General features: G+C 46.8%; 1 protein-coding gene across 1 annotated transcript in view; it reads left to right on the top strand.

Moving 5' to 3' along the window:
- Positions 1–540: 540 nt before the first annotated feature.
- The window catches only part of stx1b (syntaxin 1B), a 41,709-nt gene continuing 23,000 nt past the window's right edge, over positions 541–19,249 (top strand). Inside the window, exon 1 of the mRNA XM_026163856.1 lies at positions 541–1,005. Coding sequence (XP_026019641.1) covers positions 976–1,005 — 30 coding nt within the window. The 5' untranslated portion in view covers positions 541–975. The remainder of the gene's footprint in view (positions 1,006–19,249) is intronic.

Here is a 19,249-nt window from a genome sequence, read left to right on the forward strand (position 1 = left end):
GCTGTGCGCTCAGAGATGCTCTTTTGCAGACCTTCCTTGTAAAACGTACTTATTTGACTTCCTGTTTCCTTCTTATCGGATGCTCAGCGCGCGGCTTGTCTTCACCATACAAGCTTAAATGCCGCTGTTGCCACGTGATTGGCTGTTTGGGTTAATGAGCAGGTGAAAAGTTAACAAAGCGGCTGGTGAGTGTGTCTCATTTGAATTGTTAATAATGTGTGAAATCTTCACCAAAGTTTAATGAACTGTTTGCATGTGGATGTTCGTTCATGTGTTAATGAACACGTGATGATCCAACAGGAACGTTCCTGTGCTCTCTTACCCTGCTGTGATTTACATGTATGACCCCCCCTTCTTGAACCTGATTCACCTGAATTCAAGCACACCTCCTCCCTCCCCTCCTCCCTGCCTCTGCTGCGGACGGGGGAGGAGGGGGAGCAGGTAGGGAGGGCGGGGAGGGAACTGCGCCTGCGCCCAGTCTCTCCATTCCCTCCGCATCGCCCCCACCCCTCTCCTCCCTCCCTCCCTCCTCTCTCTTTTCTGCAGCATCAGTACCACCTCCCCCGTGCCTCCTCCCCCTCTCTCTCTCGCTCGGTTTTCCTGCCGGGCTGCTGCTTTGCGCGCTGCGGGGCCACACTGCGACCACACCGAGGAGGAAGAAGAGAAAGCCGCGGACCGACGGGGGGGCCAGCCGAGGCAGAGCGGCGGACATTAAAAAAAAAAACCGAATAAGAAGAAGGACGCGGGAGGAAGAAGGAGGCGCGGACAGCGAGCCCGAGGAGCAGAAGCAGAAGGCGGAGACGCGTTCCTCCCTCCATCTCTGCCTCCGTGAAGAAGAGCCGAGAGGAGCAGCAGCAGGAGGACCGCGAGGACCTCGCAGCGGAGAAAACGACGAACGACGCGGAGCCGGAAGCCTCCCCCCTCCCCCCTGGACCAGGGACGATTCTCGGTTTGTAGCAGCGGCGCGGCGACACGATGAAGGACCGCACGGCGGAACTGCGAAGCGTAAGCTCTCCTCCTCCGTCTCCTCTTCCCTGTCGGCCTCCATCATGTTCGCACATCCTCCTCCTGCGGCCTCCGGAGGAGCGGGGGGAGGGGGAGGGGGTCTGTGGCTCTGCGGAGCTTCATGCTGTGAATACAGAGCGCGAGGACGGACCGTTACTGTCGGCTTGAGCGCGTGCTCCGTGCGCGTGCGTGAGTGGAGGTCACGGCTGCGGCCGGACACTTTCCCGCTTTTTTTATTTCTGCTGTTTTTTGGGGTTTTGTGGCGCTAACATCAAAGGCCGCCGCAGAGCCCCCCCTGCATGATGGGAAAACGGCTTCAACACGCGCCCATCCGCGCGCATTCAGGCCGCGCGTGCCTGTGTGACCTGATGGGGGGAAGGGGGGGGTCCAAAATGCAGAGATTTTTTTTTTCCAGGCCGCATCCAGGAGCTGCGCGCGCCTCCTCCCCGACGGAGCCGCGTGAGTGTGGGGCCACCGTCAGAAGGGAGGGATCGGGGGGGGGGGGGGGGGGGGGGTCACGGTCCTGTGCGGCTTTGACGCGGGTGCGGAATGCGGAGAGATGCGGCGTTTATGCGGCCGCCGCGAGCGAACAGCTGATGCTGGGTGGTGGTGGGAGGGAGGGGAGGGGGGGATGTCACATCAGCGAGTCAAACTCTGCAGCACCTCCACGCGCCTCCCGCCGCCTTGGGTTCAGCCGGGTTCGCGTGAGGCGGAGCACAGCTGCACGCGCACATTCGTACACGCATCGATCCGCCATCAGCGCGTGTCACCGATTATTGATCGACCCTGGGATGTTTTTATGAATGAACCCTCATTTGTTGCGGTTTCTTCACTTCCATCTTTCTCCTCCACCTCCCTGTGTTTCTGGGAGGAGCCTGATCAATAATACGTGATCAATAAATCAGCAGCTGAATGCTGTATGTGTGTTGAGGTGATTTGCATTGAAAAAGTGAGGGGCTCAGCAGCGCCTGAGTTTACCGCACTGCTGTCCGTCCACCCCCCTGCCTCCTCTCTGCCTCCTTTTCCTCCTCTCAACCTCCTCTCTGCCTCCTTTTCCTCCTCGCTGCCTCCTCTCTGCCTCCGTTTCCTCCTCTCTTCCTCCTCTTTTCCTCCTCTCTTCCTCCTCTCTGCCTCCTTTTCGTCCTCGCTGCCTCCTGTGAGGCTGTACCTGACTGGTGTGGCTGTTTACACCTGAGTGTGGGTCAGCTGCTGGTGGGCTGTGCTAATGTTAGCTTGTGTTGCTGCTCTTATTGTTGCTCTGTAGGTGAGACACACTCGCCTGTTTATTTCTGTGAATAACTCACCGAATGACAAAAAAACTTCCTGAATCTTGAATCAGTCATCCGCCCTTCTCTCATTCTCTCCTCATCCCTCCATCTTCACCTCTTTTCCTCCACCGATCCTTCCTTTAACGTGTATTACCTCGATCACTTCTTCTCTGGCCCTTTTGCTTCTTATTTCCTTATCTCCTCCCTTCCTACACCTTCCTAGCTTCCTCTCTTCTCTCTTTTATTGTCCTTTCTCCCTCTGTCAGTCTGCCTCCTGCTTCCTGATCAAAAAGAAAATCAGTGATTGGAACTTGAGAGCAGCTGAACAGACACAGATTTGACTCTTTCCTCAGACAGAAAGACTAAAATCAGCTAAATTTCACTGAATTATCAGAAAATCGTTGAACTGTTTCCTGCTGTGTGAACAAAGAGACTCACCTGATGTAAAGAGGACGATTCTGCCTGATAGATGAGCTCAGACTTTACAATGAGCCGCTCGGTCTGCTAAAACTGGTCCCAACCCCAAGTCCTGGACTCACCAGAGCCTCTGATGTGTCACCAGAAAACGGATCTGCTGTGAAGTCGTTTCTGGAACTTTTCTTTTGGTGAAATCACTGCGAATCATTCTTGTGTCAGACTTAACTTTATAAAATGAAATGTGATGAATAAAAACTAAGAATAATAAAAGTTAGCAGGACAAAGATGAATGAGGTCGTCTACTGTGGACACCTGCCAGCTGACCAGTTGGCAGGCGGTTGCTGGTAGTTTTCAGGTGAAAGTGGTCGAAAGATGGTTGCTTTGGTTTCTAGCAGGTTTCCATGGTCGCCCATAATTTGCATGGAAGACGCCGATTTGTCTGCAAACACTCGCCAACTTCTCTTCAAGCAGAAGAGTCACAAACTGGAAATGGAGACCAGTCACCTCCAAAGTAAAAGTTGCACCTTTTTGCACTAGTTAAGCACAACTTTTACTCTGAAAGAACACAGTCTTGTGTCGCCCTCTCTCCGATCTCACGGCTCGCTCGTTAGAAAGACGCTAACGTGGAGATGAGTTGCCTTCTTCAATGTATCTAAGTGCAACTCTGCCAACCTGCTGGTGACCAAAGCAATCACACAGAGGTTTTTGGTGCCCCCATCTTTTGCGACCAATCTCACGCAGTGACAGCCAGCACGTTTCCCTAGCAACCGATGGTTGATAGGCGGCCTGGGTGATGAGGGTCAAGCTTGTCACCTCCCTGCTCTTATGTGAACGCTTCAGTGCTTGATGTTGGTGTTCTTCATGTTTGTGGGCGTATCTCTGCTACCTTCATGGTCACGGTGTTGGTAACTAACCACCACGAGGCAAGCTAGTCGTGCTTCAATTAGCAGTTAGCAAAGCTAGCTGCCTGTGAGTAACTGTGTTCTGAAACACAGTGATTGTTCCCCGCAGCGATTCCCACATTTTGAGCAGGTCACGCTGCCCGCTCGCTCTCTTGGCTTTGGTAACGTGATTTCATTGGCTGACGGCTGTATGGGAGCGTTTGACTCGATGTGACTTGGCTGATGCTTTTGCTTCAACAATTGAAATAATAATAATAATAATAATAAACTTTATTTATAAAGCACACTAAAAAACCAAGGGTATACCAAGGTGCTTGACAAAAATAAAACAGGAAAAGGGAGAAGGGAGGGAAAAGAGAAAGGACCAGGCACGTATCAATTATAAAAACCTTGACAATCATAAGATATAAAAGTAGTTCACAAGCATAACGGATAAAAATGTACCAACGCACACCCAAGTGTTAACTAGGTGGAAAGGCAAGATTATACAAATAAGTCTTCAGCCGTGATTTAAACAGTGGCATAGAGTCAGACGCCCGGATAGCGACAGGAAGGTTGTTCCATAAGACCGGGGCAGCTACAGCAAACGCGCGGTCACCGCGAGACTTCAGCCGAGAACGAGGTTGCTCCAGAAGAATTTGGGTAGCAGATCTAAGTGCTCTGACAGGAGAGTGTAACCTGAGAAGCTCATTGAGGTAGCTCGGCGCCAAGTTATTAATGGTTTTGTAGGTGAAAAGTAGTATTTTCAATTGAATGCGGTATTTAATTGGAAGCCAGTGCAAGCCAGCGAGAACAGGAGTGATGGAAGAAAACTTCCTGCTACCTGTCAAAAGGCGTGCCGCCGCATTCTGGACAGTCTGCAATCTAACGAGAAGGGTGGAGGAAAGGCCAGTGTAAAGAGTTGCAGTAGTCCAACCTGGAAGTCACGAATGCGTGAATGCGTTTTTCCAGGTCAGTGTGCGGAATATAGCGCTTAGCCTTAGAAATGAGGCGCAGCTGATTAAAACTAGACCTCACAACAGCAGACACTTGCTTGTCAAATTTAAGCGAGCTATCCAGTAGTGCCCAAATTACTGGCATAATCAGAAGGAGAGCTAGCAAAAGGCATCAGAGCAGCGCACAGTTGGTCGCGGGGGATTTTACTATCAAACACCACGATCTCCGTTTTCATTTCGTTCAGGACAAGAGAATTACTCTTGAACCAACCTTTAACCTCACGCATGCATTCACGAAAATAGTGAAAAGACATAGCAAGATCGTCAGTAATCTCAAAATAAATCTGTATATCATCAGCATAGCAATGAAAGGCAATATTATACTTCTCAAAAATTGCTCCAAGAGGGAGCAGATATAGCGAAATTCTTTCAAATTTCAGTGCAAACAATTTCGAGCAAAGCGAAACACTTCTGCACGTCGCCTTGCTCAAAGCCAACGGGAACACCGAACGCCACCTTTTCTCACCGCACACGGAGCAGAGCAGGTGGAGACCGGAGGACCGAAATAACCAATTTAAAGGCAACATGCTAGCTTAATATACACAAAATAAAAGCTTCCCAACAAGGCTGTGTCCTAACAGAAAGGTTAACATGGTAGAAACACAGCGGTTAGTCTCTTGATGTGGTTGTCTTGGAGATGATCGAGGAGCCTGTCCGTGACGACTTCATTCTCAGTTCAGTCAGTAACGTAATGAACCTCCCTCAGCGTCTGAGCTGAGTCTCAACTGAAAAGTCTTTAAATCAGGATAAAAAGCAAACAGTTGAAATATGTTTCTACGTGAGGCCAGCAGACGGGGGTCCCTCGCTGTGTGGGACCATTTTTTAAAGTCGCTATTTTCTGATGAATCACTTTTATTTTCACTTTCTGTTGGGCTTAGGTTATTTGCTGCAGCATGAGAATTAAAATGAGTCCCTGTACTTTGTCTCCATCGGATATACGATTGGCTGCCTGAAGGCTCAAAGTTCACAGAGTTCACTTTAACGCAGTAATGAGGTCAGACAGTGGCGAGGCTGTGCTGAGGACGTCCTCACAGTTACCGCCCTGTGAAACACCTCTGATGCTCAGATCGTACAAAGACCGGAGACCCATCAGCAGCCCTGCTGAGCACGCAGCTCGCTTGCGTTGTGATTGATGTTCGACTGTAATAAAGACACGATTCATTCAAATAATCGACTCAGGATAGAGTTTACTCCTTCTGTCTCCACTTAGTGCTTAATAACTTCTTACAGAACCTCGTTAGAGGCGTCGCATGAATAAGACATAAACTGCATGAGCTTCATTTGGACCAAATCTGAGTCTCAAACATTTGGTCTGCTAATCAGATCTCAGGCTCATGTTTGAAGCTGGAATAAAAACCAAAGGTGGAGATGGAAGAAGCTTTTATTGGCTGCAGACAGAGCGCTCTAAACCCGATAAATCTAACGTAAAACTCACCGACACTTTTCAGGATGTCAGAGTTTCTGTCTGTGCCCGTTCTGACTTTTATTCCTGGGCTCTGTCAGAGGAGCTTAGCATGAGTCATGCTGGGCCTCAGTTCATCCTCTGTCTGAAATAAGCTGGAAGTTCTAACAGCAGATGGGCGGGGCTTCTGAGCCTGAGATGACCATATTAGGAATTCGTATCGTGGCTCATGCAGTTCCAAAAATGAGATGTGAAGATGAACCAGCTGCTGTGGCCTCACTTTATTTTTGCTCTCTGAATATTTTCTCAGATTTTCCTCCACCTTTCATTTGTGCACGTGCTCCCTGCGTCTTTCTTTTCTCCTCCACCACCTCTTCCATGATTTTTTCCTCCCTCCATTTCATCCTCTCCTCCATCTTTCCTCCCACCCCTTCCTCTTTTTGCTGCTTCTCTGCATCCCTCTCTTATTTCCACCCGTGTCCTGGCAGCTTTCCTTCTTCCCCGTGTTTCCCGTCGGTGTGAGGCACCAATCTTTTTGGTTCCTGGTGACTGAATCTCCTCGCTCCTTTTTTCTTTTCCTTTTCAATTGTTCCTGAATTCTTCCTCTCTGTCGGCCATGTTGGATGATCACCGGAGTGAAATCCAGCTCACGTAATCCTGCCGGTAACAGATGCTGCTGTATCATGCAGCAGCAGCAGCTCTGTAGTAATAATTATTTTTTTATGTAATCGTCCACATCACAATGATGCTGCCAGCTCTCCTCCTCCTCCTCCTCCAATCTCCACAAGTCTGAACAAACGCTGCAAGTGAGGACAGTACAAACCTGCTGTGGTGCTTTCATTCCAACACACACCAGGCTAACTTCTAGTTTTCATGCTAATGCTGTGCTGATACATGAACTGCTTTCACACATGTTTGTTGTGAGTTTAACTTGCTGTTATCTTTTAAATAACCCAAACCTCCAGGAGGAGCTGTATCCTTGTGCTTGTCCCATGAATATGTGAATTTCAGCTTTAGTTTAGGAACAGAATCAGAATACTTTATTCATCCCGAGGGAAATTAGGGGTTACAGCAGGCAGCACGCTAATGGCGCATGCGCACTTACAAAGGAACCTTCTGACCAACTTTACACAAACATCACATTGGGCAGACATGTCAGAAAGGTAGGCTGATAGGAAAAAACAACGAAAATACATAACATGAGGTGAGAGGAGGAGAAAAAAAAACTCCACTCAGACTGAGCTCCTGGTGGGAGAACAGTTTGATAACAGAAAAAACACCTCAGCACAAAAGCACATGACTATCAATACACCATAGAAACACGAGACAAGCAACAGGGGCGGGTAAAGGGTAAGAGAGAGCCGGCGTAGACAGCGCATCCGGTCCTGCAGCATCTGTGCTGGTCCAGTTGACTGCCATCTTCCCCGGTAGGGCACAAGCATCGAAGGCGTTGGAAAGGGAGGGGGATGAGTGTGTACATATCAGTGTAAGTGTGTGTGTGTGTGTCCAGAGTTCAGCTGAGACAGTGTCCTTCGCACTATCAGGCTAAGTAAACAGTCTGCCAGCCAACCCAGGTGGCCTTCATGGGACGGGAAGAATAGTCATCACACAGTCGTTATCAGGGAGTTGTTTTGGTGGGCTCCAGCCTTGGGCCTGCAGCTGGCGCCGTGGTGTCCGAATGTTGAATATTGTTGATTTCTGAAATGAGAGAATTCACAAAGGAGCAGATTTCTAACCTGTTGGCGGTTCTTTAGTGTGCTCTGTGGTTATGGGAGCGTTGAGTCACACCTGTTCCTGGTGGGAGACGGACTCTTCCAGGAATCCTGGGGTTGAACCTGGACAGTACCTGTACGTTTTTGTTACCACGGCATGGAAAGGTTTAGGTGTGAGGATGATTCGTGGCTTCCAGCGTGCACTGGGATGGTTTGCACCGGGGTTGTTGGTTTGAAGCCAGTGAAGTGGTTGCTTTGTGTTGGGAAAGAGTGGAACCAGTTTTTCAGGTGTAATGGTGCAGCATCAGCAGTGATGAGGATGCTGCGTTGGTCTGCTGTGGTGGAGGTGATGGTGAAGCTGTTGATTGAGCCTCACCTGTGACTGTGAGCTGTGACTGAACGACTGAGGTCAGAAGCAGCAGAAAAGAGTTTCCTCAGAGCCGGAGTGAGGGTCTCCAACCATGAGGAGGCCCGGGACACGTGGGAGGAGATTATGTCTCACAGCTAGCATGGGAACATCCCTGCCACCTCCTCCAGAAGAGTTGGGGGGTCTGGGCATCACTGCCCCCGAGACCCAGATAAGTAGCAGAAAATGGATAAAATGTACGATTAGTCTCTCCTCAGCTCAGTTTTAGACGGAACATCTTCAGGAACGGAGCTGAAAAGCAACAGTCTCATACGAGCAGCTTCCTGAAAATGCTGCAAGAAAATCAGTCCAGCAAAGAAAGTGCTGCATCATTTCTCCATCTGCTAAACGCTTCGTCATGTTACGCTGCTTCACCCTGCAGCAGCAGAGCTTCCATGCTGCTGTCAGTTTTGATGATGCCGCAGGTCGTCGTTGGCTGGACGTCGGGTTTCGATGCTGCAGGAGAGAAAGATTTTAAATCAAATGAAATAATAAAATATTTCACTGATATTTCTGAGCAAACGCAGAGACAGAAGGACTGTGTGTGTTTGCATATCCTATTTCTGTTTCATTGATTGTAGCAGCTGGGGGTGGGTGGGGTTGGGGCAGGTAGGGGCTGAGGGGGGGGGGTTAAGTGGCGTCACTGAGATGGAAAAACAGCCACGTGTCACTGCAGCCACACGCGGTCTCGTTTCCATCGCTGCTCCTGCAGACTCACCTTTAAAGCAGGTTTCATGATCAAATGTACTGATGGACCTCACGGGGACGTGGTGTCCACAGAGGGAGCGGTCCCCTCACTGTGTGAGCGTCTGTGTGTCCCTTCAGTAACACAGACACACTCGGGTTCTCTCATTTTTGATTTAAATTGTTGTCCTTGAACGTGACGTTACCTTCTCACCCAGGTGTGCAGCTGCTGGTCAGTCACGTGGTTCACTCTGTAGCTGGTGTTGCTAACCTCAGGTGTGTGCGTGCTCAGTCAGAGACACTCGTTGTGGTTTGTTTTGTCCTCCTGGCAGCACCAGGTGGGTGGTCTGTGTTTGTTTGACTTTATTTACCCAGCAAACACACACACACACACCTGCAGCAGGGACTTGCTCAAGGGCACCTTGATGGCAGATGTCTGGCACTTTCAAAATAAAGTTCAACAGAACTTCTTTTAAAGCAAATGATTGATAAAGAAAGAGCTGCTGTTTAAATGTGTGTGAGCCTTTTAAACAGGATGTCCTGATCATTAGATCATTTTTCCTAACGACAGCATCACGGCCTTTTGATTTTTAAATAAATCACATTTACAACACAAGTGGCTCCAAAGATGCACGTGCATTGGTTTCTATCTAATTGAATAATTATTTTAAAAGCTTTAAATTAAAGTAATAAAACAAGGCCTCGCAGACAGCCACGCCCCTAATTGTGCAAACTCTAAGCCTTAATGTGCAGGTGTCATCTATAGAGCAGGTTTTGTGTCGGGCTGTAAACACGACCGGCGCCTCTGCTGGACGATGAAGGAACTGCAGACTTGTCTTCCTTTTCCTGCTCCATGTTTCAGCCTCACAGTACACACATGTCTGAATAGCAGCTCTCTCTTTAACACTTTCTTGTTGTGTCTGGTGCTCTGTGGACTCACGGTCTCACTGTGGATCTGTTGTAGCACGAAGGTTAGCAACAGGAGCCAGAGGCTAAATGCACCAACAAAGACTGGGTCGTCCTCCAGTGTGGGAGGGTCCGGCCCTGCTTTGTGTCTCCTGCTAATCTGCAGGTAGTGACAAGTTGGGTGGAGCTGCAGCGCTGCACGGGGGCTGCTGCTACCAACAGTCTGCAGGTTGTTAACCCAGCCGCGCAGGTTAACGAAGCCTCGGAGAGTTTAACTTTACCGAATAAACTGCAGCTGTAGCTCGGAAGATACTGTCCTGGCTGAAGGCTTGATACTAATGATAGCTAGCTCATCAGTCTGAAAGCCTGTGTGTGTGTGTCAGTGGCCATCGTTCAGCCAAGTCAAGGGCAAACCCTCATCACTGCTGGCACGCCGGAGGTCACTTTTCCTGCTCGCACTGTCTCTGCTGCTCTTTTTGCTGTTGACGTGGGTTTTCTTCTTCTTCTTCTTTTAAATTGACGTTTTTTCTCGTTTAATTAGCGCGGTGCGTTTCGGAGGCAGCCATCGTTTAACCCCGACTCGTTTTCTCGCTTGAGCGCTCACAGAGGTGAGATACAGTAGATTTCAATTGGATTGCGGTCTGATTAGATTAGCAATTTCCTCCTATTAGTCCACACACAAACACATATTTGTACATCTGCACTTGTGAAGACGCTCATCTTCATAAGCTTAAACTAATTGTGGCTTCATTACAGAGCTCGCCTGTGAGGAAGGACGGCTGCACGTAGAGTTTTAAAGCAGATTTCAACAACTTCTTTATTCATGGATTAAAAAGGCATCGTTGAATCTAATTTACAAATACGTGATCTTCTTCGTCTGGTTTTTCCTCTTCTGATGAGCTCAAATTGAATAAAGCAGATAAAACAGGAAGCTAAACTTACCGTGCAGCTGCTCTGTGAATAGTAAGACTGAAGAATAGCTCCAAAAATGAAACACAACAAAATGCCTTCACTTCAGAAATAACCAGTAAGTCCCAAACATTGGTCCACATTTTAACATAAGAGCGCCACTTTCAAAATAAAATGTAAGCAGGTTTTCTTAAACATTTGCCAGATGTCCCCCACAGCCCACATGTCCTCTGTACGTCCTGCACGTTGAATTGAGGTCTTTGGTTTTTGGAAATGGCTCATTGTTCGTTAGTTATTCTAATTTCAAGAACATTTCTAAACATTGCTTCTCACATGTTCATTTTCTTACATCATATTCAAACACTTCTCTTAATGCTGTCCCATTACACGATGTTCCTGAATAACGCCTCACATTCCAAATATCTTTGTTTTTCCTCTGATGTTTGTGCTGCTCCCAGATGTTCATAAATGTTATAACTCAGTTTTCCCTTAAAATGTCCCCAGTTCCTAAGATGTCCTCACTTACAGGCCTTAATAGCTGATCCCCACAATGGCAGCAATACGAGCGCACACACACACCGCTCCCACGTACTATCGACCGCGCGGTATCTGCTGACTGAATCCTGTGTGGGGGCTGATTGGTCAGTGGGAGGCTGGTCACGTGATTTATGGCTGCGTCTCCATTTAATGGCCCCGCAGTCCTCCCTGGCCTCCTTTGTGTGTGCGTTCTTGTGTGTTTGCTTATGTGCGTCTGTGCATGTGAGTCCTCATGCATTATAGATGTACCCCTCCCCCCACCGCAGCTCGGAGAGCAGCCTCCTGACAAACGTCCTCCTCTTCATCAGCTCCTCGTCTGAACTTCGTTCCTTTTATTTCGCTCAGCATCTCATTTTTAATCCGCTCAGCCAATCAGATCGCGGCTCAGTTTAGTTAATCAGCCGTGAGACACATGGACGCAAACCTGCTCTGTGATGGGAGACGTGGCGAGGCAGTGACGTCGTGCTGATGTCACAGCCTGCTCTCAGCATTAACCAATCAGTCGTTTTCTTCCTGACCGTAAACGACGGACTTTGGCCGAACTTCAGCTCTTTGCTCAGAAACGTTCGTGTTGACTGTTTGTGGAGGAAGGACTGAGAAGACCTGGGTGGAGGGGTTTACTCTGTGTTAATAACGTCTAAGACATTTCATTAAAACAACATTTATGTCTGCATAATATTTTATTTGTTAGTAAGACTGGTGGATTTGGGTTAATGGTGGCAGCAGTCCTGCAGTAAACTGGCTGAGAGCAGGTTTGGTGCTGAAAGCTTAAATAAGTGCTACATCTGTCTTTATTGATTGTTCGGTGACAGCCGCCCGGGCTGATACGATCAAACGTCCTGATTTAAACGTTTGGGATTTGGTTGATGAATCGAATGATTGCGACTCAGTCATTTTGAACTTGTGTTAATATTAAGTTCATCCTCAGAACGTCCGGCGAGTATTTCGTTCAGTAATCAGTTAGATTCATGAATATGTTTGAAAATCGAACATAGTTTTGAAAAGGTAAAACAGACCGATGGCGCTGTGGTCTGGCTCCACCTACTCATGTGTAAATCAGCCTGTAAGATTCCTTCTACGCGTCTCAGGAACGTTTAAAACCTGCTCCCAGTTTCACCTGCTGACTCATCGCTTCAGCTTTTGTCCTACTTTTAATCGTTTTCATGGCTCCTATCCAGAGATGCAGATGGAGTATACAGGGGACTGTCTGGTGTTTTGCTCGTGGGCACTTTGGCAGGAGAGACTGCTGCTACTGTACCGTCTGTAGTGCAGGAAAACGCAGTATAAATAGTCCCGAGCCAAAGTGATTACAGGCAGTTATTGAATTGAATTAGAGCATTAAAAGGTCGGCGGATGGCTGAACTCGCCTCCCTCAGCCGGAGCGCGCCTTTCCTTTAAATAGATTCCTGCAGCTAATGCCTGACAGGAAGTCGAGCTGTGAGCAACCATTACCTCATCCTCAAAGTTCAGAGAGAAGAAGAAACGGCAGCTCGAGGCCGTTTACTGGTCGTGTTTGCTTACTGGGAGTATTCAGATGAGCCCAGCACACCTCACAGGTCCTGAACGCAACTTAAAGACGTCCGTACGAAGGAATGCCCCTACGCTTTAGTGCTCGAGCCTCGACTTTAAATATTTAAAGGCTCGGGCTTTTAATGCTGTTTACATGACTTGTTCTTTATTTTAATATCCAGATGTGACGAGTTCATTCTGAATTAAATGGACGTGATTTTAGACTTTTACTCGTTTTTGTTTTTTCATCTTTTTAACTGAACAACGAAACTTGGTTTGGTTATTTTAGGTGATGTGGACTCTTCATGATTGCTGACTTGGTGCTTTTGAAGGGAGACTTGTTCTCGTTTTTGAGCGATCATATTACCCAGATTCTCCAAAGTCTTTGACGTTCGTTCATTTCGTGTTAAAGACTCGACATTCCCAACGATCAAGGACTCTGTCGGGTTTTTGGATGACTGGAAACTAAACTCGGTTAAACTGAGTGTTTCCAAACCAAACCAGAGCTGAGCGGGAATTAGACCAAAGAACTTTACCCGACATTTCAAAGGACTTTGTGATTTCAGCTAAAGACGCAGCTGCTGAGGTTTATGGGAAATGCAGTTCTTGCAGATGAGCTGTTCTCTAACAGTTCTTCTCTATTGGCTACAAATCAGGGCGGGGCACTGCGTGAGATCAGAGAGGGTCACGGTGAGGTCACGCTTCACAGCAGAGAGGATTCTGGGTAATAACTTCACTGTTCGCTCTCTGTTCCCACTCACTACAGGAGATCACATCACGCGTGAAAGAAAAATCTGATTTGGGTCACTGTTACCTGAACACACACACACACACACACACACACAGTGACATGGTGCGCTCTCTGGGGAACAGGAAGTGGAATCAGGACGTTTTGGGAACGCAGGAAATTGATCCTGAAGGACGTTTGGGTCGAACAAACCAGATATTTGCTCTCATTAATTTACTCAGAGGACCGCAGAGCAGTGTTATTATCACGACGATGATGATGATGAGCATGGAAGGCCTCGGATGATTTCTTCATGAGTTGTACCTCACAGAGGAACGAGCGGAGGACTAATGAGGTAATGGAAGGGAAGTCGGTGGCCCGGTTAGCGAGGTGAGGCGGTGATGAATGAATCAAACGTCCCCGCATCAGTGTGAGCGTGAGCAGCCAGACAGGAAGTGAGTCATTTATCTTCATCATCTGAGCTGCCTCTTCACCCAGGTGTGTCTGGCATGAGTTCACCTGTGCTGCTGCAGACGGTTCAGCTTCGTTTAAGGATCTGACCCACAGTCACTGTGTCACCTGCAGCAGGTGGCAGTAGGCCACGCCCCCAAACAGACAGAAACTGGAGCCATTTACAGCTGTTGACACAGATTTTTACACACCTGAGAGAATCAGTGTGGGTTTAAGTGGATGACAGAATTGCCATCAGACAGGAAGTGCAGCAGAGTCCATTCATAAAGACGTTTTCACCTGGCTAAATCACCATGGTAACAGATGCTGTAAACATCACGTTCAGGGTTTCAGTTTAAAATCCTCTGTTGTCTCTGATTCAGTCTCTGCGGGGGGAACGTGGTTTGTTGTTGCACTTGATCTTTGATCTGATTTAAACGTGTCCTTCATCAGGCTGTGGGACAATAGGTTTAAAGTTTCAGAGCTCGAATCATCTCACCTTTGATTGGAGCAGGTGGCGCTCGTGGGGGCGGGGTTAGGTTTGGATGAGTCACAAACAAAGCCTGGATATGTTGCTCTGTAGTCTGGTCAGTGTGTGTGTTACTGTGAGGTTCCCAGAGTGAGTCTGGCGGCTCCTTACTTACTGCGTCGTTTCCACTAATGTGTAACTGTTCATTATTCTTGTTGTTGTGGAGGCGGGGCTTCAGAAGGAGAGGAGAGCAGGAAACAGGAAATGCTTTATATACAAACATGTGACTAATTATGTGTTTAAAAATATTATTGACATACTTCTGTTATCATAACACTTTGCTCTGGCTTCAATGTATTTGATGCGCTCTGTCAGGTTTTAGTGTTTCCGTATTTATTGATGCAAAATTTGATTAAATGAGATTAAAATCACGTTTGCAGCAAAAATAGATCACACATGGTCCGTCAATCAGTCCTCAGAGGAGAGGTCCTGATTGTGTCACTCTGATGCTTATTGCCATGGGTCAATACCTGATCAATGCTGTATTGATCAGGTGCGGTGCTGGATGCGTTTAAGAGCTGCTTGAAGAGCCGGAGAAACCCATCAGGAGGGCTGTGTCCTTTCTCAAGACGTGGTACAGGATAATTCCTGGTTTCAGACTTTATAAATTCAGCTTTTTATGTATAAATTCATGTGCAGCGAACGACATGTGAGCGTAGCTGAGACCTTTATCTAGATTAACGTGAAAAGCAGCTGCCTGAATGTTTTTTCTCTGCAGTAGTTTTAGTTTATTTAATGAAGTCATGCAGAATTTTACTTTCGTACTATGCATATTTTCAAAATAAAAGAGCAGTGGGTTGAAGTTTGGTGCTCGTTTTTTCCTCATAACTTCTAAGCACAGCTGATATCCACGCTGAATGTTCAGCGGTTGTTGATCAATGGTCGTTAGAATTTGCATATTTATGATGAAGGTGACCTCCCAGCCCGTTGTTCCTTCAGTGGGCTGGTTTCAGTCACCGTGCAGATGTTTGTAAGGTTGGAAACCTGCAGTCAGCTGAGACTGAAGGAGTCACTTCGATGAGAGATGAAATGTTTCAGATGAACAGAATCAACTTTTGGAGATAAATTAACAATGCAAAAAAACTAGTAATTACAAAAACATGTTTGTATAAGAGTGGACAGAAGCAGAAACGCCTCCTGTTTGATGATGATGATGGTGGATCAGTGAACCCACTGCATTTATTTTAAAGCAGCAGAGGCAGAAAAGCTGATGTCATTGTAACTGAACCGTTGCTTTGTTTCATGGAGGAAAACGTTCACAGTTCGGGTTCAGACGCGATGAGCCGGCGCCGCTCTCGTGATTGACCCTCGGCTGATGCTCTGTAGGGCTGCCACGATTTGTCGACTAGTCACGATTACGTCGACTATCAAAATCGTCGACGACTGATTTAATAGTCGACGTGTCGTTTGAAGCTTTGTAAGATCCCAAAGACGCAGGAATAAGTAGCAGGATTTAAGAGTGTAATAACGGACTGAAACAGAAGATGGCAGCACTGCATGTACAAGGATGCCAGCTGCCGTTAAACCCCGAAGAAGAAGAAGAAGCAGCTGTGTCCCAGAATTCATAGCGCGGCCCAGCTTAGTTTACAACAATGGCGGCAGCTAGTTAGTTTTAATGTTACTCTTATTATTCTTTCTGGGTCACAAAATAAACGTTTAACACATTTTCAGGCAAGAATGTAGCTGTGTAAACCTCAAATATCGGCTCAGTTTATCAGGACACCGCATATTTTCAAAAGCGCTCCGACGTTTTCGGAGACGTCTGTTACCCACTAGCTCGATAGCTAGCCGGGGGCTAGGCTAACTAGAGCCGTGAGAACACCGGACTCCCGGCAAATTGTTTTCAAACCCACCGCCGTCTTTCGCGACTCAGGTTAAACATGATATATGAGTCACTTAGATAAATTAAAAATGTTGTTGTTTGGCTTTTTTTTCTTTTTTTTTTTTTTAGTATTTTATTTGTTCCTGAGTAAATCGGTTTGGCTGAGATTAAAGTTATAGTTTTTACACAGCTGAATAAACGTCAAGCAGACAGCTGATTATCAGAAGTGTGAGATGCTCCAGAATTTACTCCGGTGTCCTGTTATATTTTAGATAGCAAGGAGTTTATTAAACTTCACCGAAACAATCTGCAAATTTCATTAAAATTGAATAAACTATCATCTTGTCTTTATTTTTAGTTAGCACCTTAAAAGCTTAAAGCTGTAAGCTAATGATAGTTATATAAGAGCAGATGCTGCTGGTGCAATAAGCTGTAGTTTTACGTCCAATGGATGATGATCTGATTAGTCGACTAATCGCATAAATAATCGGTGTCTAGTCGACTATCAAAATAATAGTTTGTGGCAGCCCTAATGCTCTGCTTTTTCCTTTCATCTGGACGTGTGAGGGTAACGGTGCTAATGAGAGCAGGTTAGCTGTCGATGTGATCGGTGCGCGAAAGCAGGATGAACCGGAGTGAAATCAAAGCGCTGCACTGAGGACAGAGAGCGCCGGTCTGAGGCCGCCTGCCAGTCGTCTAAAAGAAGATCATCGATTCCCTGACTCACTGGATCCTGGGAAAGCGACTTGATTACCCAGAGTGCCTCGGTGCTGCTGTGGAGGGCTTGTGTTGTTGGCGTGATCGTTTCTTCACGTGCGCTTGGTTCACATTGTGACGACACTGAGCGCATCACTCAGGCTGAGCTGCTGTGACGCTGCGTCTGCACATGCAGTCAACGTTTCTGCCCTCAGCTCGAGCAGAGCGGCTCAGCATGAGCCACAGATCAGAATAATCCTTCTTTAAATGCTCTGTCAGCTCCTCCCCCTTTAAGGCAGGGTTCTTCTGATTGGCTGTTGTTTAAGACCTTGATTGGCTAAAGTTAGCCAGACAGATTTTCCCTGTGATGTCTAAGCTTATGAAATGTTCTCCTCAGTGATCCTGCCTTAATTTAAAATGAGCTCATCTAAAGTTATCTCCGAGGACATTATCTAAACCTTACTTAAACTTAGCTTTATTTTAGCTCAGCTAATTTTAGGATAATTTAAGCCTGGATTCTCACAGGCTAACTGTAGCTCACATTTGGATCAATAAAGAAGTTACTTCAGTTTAACCTTCATCCGGACACGTCATAGATGTTTTTCTTAAAACAATATTTGAATGAAGCTAAAATTCAGTTAATCAGTCAAAATGTATTTATATAATTTTCATACATAGGTGATAATTAAAGGAATCCACGTGAATTAATGAATCATTAATTAATCAGCCTGTAATTACATTAATAGTAAAACTAGAAATTAGAAACCAAAAAGTTTAAAAAAGGATAAAATGATCTTTAATCTGTGAATAAATGAGTGAAATCTCAGATTTCAACCTCCTCCATCCTTCCTCTTTCTTACCTCAAACCCCGCCCCCCCCCCCACGTGTCCATTATCAGACCTCTAAAAGCCCCGTCCACCCTCGCCGTCCTTTCTTTTGTCCTCCATCTCTTTATTCACCCGCTCGTCCCTCTGGCATCTCCTCAGCAGAGAACAAGTCAGACTATTTATTTATAGATTCAAAGAAATAAAGAAAGAAGACGGATGCAGAGTGTGTGTGTGTGTGTGTGTGTGTGTGTGTGCGTGTGTGCGTGTGTGTGTGTGTGTGTGTGTGTGTGCGTGTGTGCGTGTGTGCGTGTGTGTGTGTGTGTGTGCGTGTGTGCGTGTGTGCGTGTGTGTGTGTGTGTCAGGACGGTTTGATGTCACTCAGCTTGTCGTCTGACTCTTCTCGGAGGTGAACACCTGGTCAGGTCGCTGTCATACCTGAAACACGAAAGAGAAACAACACTCTGACGCCTGCAGCCGCCTCAGCTTTCACGCTGCTAATCAAACGTTATTAACTGATCGTCGTTTCTGTGAAAGCTGAACCTCAATGAGAACGCAGTTTCCGGATACTCTTATCGATTCTCATTGGCTCCGCTTTGAGCAGCATTGCTAAGCAGCAAATCAAAGATATTGCATTCATGCAATTATTAGCATGTTAGCTGACTTTCAGGCTCTGCCTGCTGGGCTGGGTTTTTGGCTAGCTTAGCGTTAGCGTGCTGTCTGTGCAAAGAGCTGAATTTAGCAGTGTTAGCATCTGTTTCAGTCCTGCATGCAGTTTCCTCTTTACCGTTGCAATCTCATCCTTTTGTGCAATAAAAGTCAAAGTAATGTCCATCTCCAGACACACAAACCGAGATCAGCTGATCGTAGCGCGAGTGCAAGAACCAATGGGAGGGACCCACAGGCAGGCAGACTAACTGGTCTTACAATCAGTTCACGATAGACTGTCATGGTGGTTATGTCCATCTTTTATATACAGTTATGGTTCAGACTAACATGAGAAAAATCATAGAAATCGACTTTTTTTAATACTTGGACACAAACAGATGTTTGGAGGAGACGCATGAACGTCAACCTGAGGGAGAAACTTTATTGACCAAACTGGATGACAGAGGATCTGGATCTGTTCTCTGAGCCAGTGTCGATCCACAGCCTCCTGTTCAATCAGCGGTGAAAAATGTGTCATCGTAAAGTTCACTTTAAACACTTTGAACAGATAAACTGAAGAATCACATAAATTCATCTGTGCGAATGAAACAGTGAAAACATCCAAATGTTTAAGCAGCTTTTTTATTTGGTTTTAATCTTCAGACTGAAAACATTTGCAGCCCCGAGCAGCAGCGCTGCGTTTGAGTGCTCATGAGAAGCTCTGAATTCTGAGTGTCTGCTGCTGAATCAGCACCTGAGCTCTGAAAGTGAACGATTAAAGGAGCTTTTCAGGTTTTAAAAATCGGGAGAAGTCGGTTTGTGGGGGAACATTAGCGGTCACACGGAGCACAGATGGACTCTGGGTAGCGCCAGAGATCCCATGGGATTGTGGGTAACGCGG

This window comes from Astatotilapia calliptera, chromosome 4, assembly GCF_900246225.1.
Source record: "Astatotilapia calliptera chromosome 4, fAstCal1.2, whole genome shotgun sequence".
Classification (NCBI taxonomy): domain Eukaryota; kingdom Metazoa; phylum Chordata; class Actinopteri; order Cichliformes; family Cichlidae; genus Astatotilapia; species Astatotilapia calliptera.